Source organism: Mandrillus leucophaeus, unplaced genomic scaffold (genome assembly GCF_000951045.1).
Source record: "Mandrillus leucophaeus isolate KB7577 unplaced genomic scaffold, Mleu.le_1.0 Scaffold95, whole genome shotgun sequence".
NCBI lineage: Eukaryota > Metazoa > Chordata > Mammalia > Primates > Cercopithecidae > Mandrillus > Mandrillus leucophaeus.
In genome coordinates this window covers 5300920-5305229 of record NW_012110363.1, presented here as the reverse complement: position 1 = coordinate 5305229, position 4310 = coordinate 5300920, and the positions used below count along the sequence as shown (strand labels likewise).

At 30.8% G+C, this 4310-nt stretch overlaps 1 protein-coding gene across 2 annotated transcripts in view; it reads right to left on the bottom strand.

Moving 5' to 3' along the window:
- Positions 1 to 4310, bottom strand: part of RAPGEF2 (Rap guanine nucleotide exchange factor (GEF) 2) — a 177641-nt gene that overhangs the window by 117026 nt on the left and 56305 nt on the right. The window contains exon 6 of one of the 2 annotated variants that reach the window (XM_011970525.1): positions 2594 to 2611. The exons of the other annotated variant lie outside the window; for it this stretch is intronic. Coding sequence (XP_011825915.1) covers positions 2594 to 2611 — 18 coding nt within the window. The remainder of the gene's footprint in view (positions 1 to 2593; positions 2612 to 4310) is intronic. 2 annotated transcript variants of the gene reach the window in all.

Genomic DNA, 4310 nt, shown 5'->3' with positions numbered 1-4310 from the left:
ATCAATCTTATTACCTTGCTGCCACACTTTAAAAATATTGTATTATCACTGACTACAACAAAAATTATTTCCATAAAGTTTAATATTATATGGCATTCAACTTACATTATATTAATTTAATCTTATGTAGTATTTTCCATTACTTTTGCACATTCTCTCTAAGAACATTAAGCCTCATCTACTGGAAAATTCAGTGTACCTTTATGAAACAGTACTCTGGAGTGTATATTCACATTGTAGAAAAGGACTACTAATAAAATGTGTGGGAGATACCCTTTTACACAACCAATGAGTTTTCATCATTTTAAAATTTTTGCACTGACTGAAACTTTATAAATATGTTTTATTTACACTGTGTTCAAATTCTCCTGATTCAGATTTGTATAAAGTGGAGCCGTATTTTTGGGTAAGCAGGAGTGGGAGTGTGAGGTCAACCAGAACTTTAAAGCATGGAGAACATTTTAATATTGCCACCAGCCTAGGAAGGATGGAAATTATGCAATGTCAGTTGGGACACATAACCTTTACAGTTCGACAAGTTTTCTTCAATCTTTAGTCTAATATTTCTCTGTACAGTTTTCCTCTTTCCAAACTGGAAAAACGGAAGAGCTGCGTTTTTTCCTTATTAAAATCAGGGGAGGGATAGAAGATGATGGAAGAGGAATGTGCCAGCTTCCCACGTCGCTCCAATAAGGTAAAAGTTAAAATGGTCCTTCCTCTCCTCTCCATTTTTAATATGGAATTCAGATTTTTCTACCCACACAAACTTCTAGAATAAATTACTGATCAATACAGAGTAAGCTTGAAACCATGGGTAAAACAAACATAGCTTTTCTTCTCCTGCCCTATTCTGAACCCGGAGACAAGGTAAACTTTACCATCCAAAGTCCCCAGATAGTCTCTTTAGTGATGGACCCCAAATCTTCCAGCCTCTGCCAGGAACCTTATTACCTGCCTCTATAACTACTCACTCTAAGACTGAAAATTCATGCTAAATCTTATTTTTTTGCAATTTTAAATACAGCCTCAATCTCTACTCATCAAAATGTAAGAAAATGCTAATGAAAGCCATCTCCAATCTTCCTTTCTCACTGCATTTTAAAATGCTATTCTCTCTGCAAACTTCATACACTTGCCTTGAAAAATGTCCTGAAAACACACTACATGGACTATGAGTATTCATGTTTCTGAAGAAAATAATTATAATCCATTTTAAACTATTGCGACACATCTAATTTTAAAAAGTGTACATTAAAGTATACATCATAACTCAGTGCATATTTTAAATTCAATTCCAACTTCTAAGTAGGAATTAGACTGGTAATCTATGCTAAAAAAAAGAGGAAGATCAATTACACATTGATTTACCTTTTAAAATATTATGTTATATGTAAGTGTACTCTTTTCAGAGAGAAGCTCAAAACACTGATGTACATAAAACTGTGTACAATTTAAAAATTATTTTATTTAACTTAAAATTTTTAAATTATATAAAAATGTTTTAGATTTATCACATCATTTAAAAATTAGTAGTGCTTCCAAAAAACAATACAGCAATCATGACACCTGTGGCATTCTAATATGTACTCTCTTGTATAGAACATAAAGGAACTGTCTTACTTTAATTTGAAAACTTATACATAAAATTCATACTTTTAGGCAAAGTTACTCTAACAGCCAAAGATACATAGATGATAGATTTCCCCAAAGTGAATAAATTATTCATGATCTTTTCCCTGTACAATGATAAAACACAAGCATAAAATGCTACTAGTTACTTAACCAATTAGTTTTCAGGAATAAATCAGTTTTTCTTCCTTGACTCAAAGTTCCCTGATAATCCCAAATGTAATCTAGATCTTCAAAGAACTCACACTGAAAAACATAGATTTTAGTACTTAGTACAGTATTTAGTCATGTTCTCTAGTACTTAGTATAGTACTTAGTCATGTACTGGCATGAAAGAAGTGACCAAGGAGATTATTACAGACCTCAATTAAAATGTAGAATGAAATAAAAGCAAGAAACCTTGTTAAAAATAAAGTGCAAATAAGAAAATACAAAGAGATTTTAAACTTTGTTTCCTTTCTAACTAAGCTTTTAAAAAAAAATCTGACTGAAATTTTACCAGTGGCTTCCCAAAATGTTCTCCCATTGGGATTCCTGAACTTTAAAGTTTTCATCTATAGTATTTAAAATGTAAATTTCTAATGAATTTCCCATAAGCTTTCACATAAAAAGGAAAAAAAATCCTTTATGTCTGCCTGCATTTCTCTCTTCATTTTTTTATTTGCAAAGCAGGTTAGTGAAGAATAGTGTTGCATTCATTTTTTTAAGTGCTCCATTCATTTTTAAAAATAAGTAGCTTTCACTTGAATTCTTTCTTCAACATGGAGAATCCATCCCCAGGTCTGTATAGATCAAGCAGCCTATTCTACCACCCAAACCACTGATAATTTCAAAGTAAATTAGGGCAAAATACAGAAGGACAAGACCAAGCACAACATACCAATATTATAAATTCATTAGTAACAGTGCAAATTCACACATAAACTTAGGTTAGTGTCAGGAGACCACACACAAATTACAATACCTGAGATTTAGTGCATTCCTTTGAGCCAAAATGAAATGAGTGCCATAAAGGAGGAAAGGAAAAGATGAACATTATCAGACATGCTATATTACATCTGCCAAAATGAAGATAATGTTAAAATTAAGTTAAGAATGATCATACAGAATCAGCTATATGTATAATGCTTCCCATGTTCTTTAGCCATGCACTTGAAATGCACTTGCAATCACTTTAAATCACCCGTGAGGTTGATCATGCAATTCTTTTAAATAAACTTTTTACCCTCAGTCCTTCCCTATTAGCCAATTTCCTTCAAAGAGAACTATTTCTGTTAAAAATAAGTAAATATGATGTAGGGGTAATAAAGAATAATTTCTATTTAATTCTTTTTACTATGTGGTATCATATATACAAAACAAAATTTTGCAATCTTCCTACTTTAAAATTATGTATTTATGTAAAATAAATAAATATACGTCATTTTTACACCCCAAAAAGGATGCAATCCTTATGACCATGTTGTTGCCAATCTTAACTCATTTAGTAAAACTAATGCCACATGTCACACATTAGTAAACCAGTATAAGATCCATTAGTAATCAAGCCAAATTTTTCATCCTAGTACTGAATTTTCCCTAAAAGTATCTGCTGGCTAGGTAAGACATTCTTAAAAATCCACTAAAAAAAAAAAAAAAATCTTATAACAATAAAAGAAATATATATTTTAAAACAAATAATGAAACGGGAGCAGTGTAAGGAAACTGAATGAAGTTTTCCATAAAAGGGGAATCACAGTGGGGGTGGGGGTGACAGTTACCAAATGGCCCACCCAACTAAAGTGTGACAAATACGACTATAAGAACAAACAAACCAACTTTAGCACTACATTTTAAATAATCCATACTCCCACTGACTATTTTAGTTTGAAAACTAAACTGGAAAAACAATTCCAAAGCAGAAAAAAATTAGCAATATTAATGCTAGGCTAAAATATTATCTGTGTTGTACTATTAATATGTGTAACTATTTTTAATACATATTTCCTTCTTCCATAATGCTACATCAACCCCAAAAACATTACCTTCTTTTATGGACAATGGTAACAAAAAACCTTTCATGGTTTTTTTTAATACTAAGTCTCTCCAATAGACAAAGATGTCTTTGTGATGAGCAAAAAGCAGTCCTTTCCAAATGAGCTCAATGCAATGATTCAACTATGAAATTCATGTTAAACTAAAATACTTCATGGGTAGCAAGAGGAGTAGTCAGATTGCTAGTGGTCAAAACCACATTAAATATTTAAATAAAAAGAGCTCTCTGAGAAATAGAATATATGAAGTGTGAGTATAAGATATATCACTTAAACTTATTAAAAGTTGAGTAAATAATTTAAGTCTATATACATTTTCCCATGCATTTTGCATTTATATTTATTTGCAGAAAAGAAAACCGTAAACAACTGGGGAATGTAAAACAGTTGTTAATTATCTATTTTTATTTTTTACATTTTTATTTTGAAATTAATTATACATAAAATAACCACTCATTTAATGGTATTACATGCATAAACGATCTTTCACATTATTATGACCTATCCAGGAATCTAAGCTACTTTGCTCTTGAAAAAACAAAGGAATAAGAAAAATAAGGCTTTAAAGTGACTTTATTGAGATCTTAAACAAAGCACTCATTATCTGTGTCTTGGTTTCCTCAAACATAAAAAGCAGTTTATTTATCA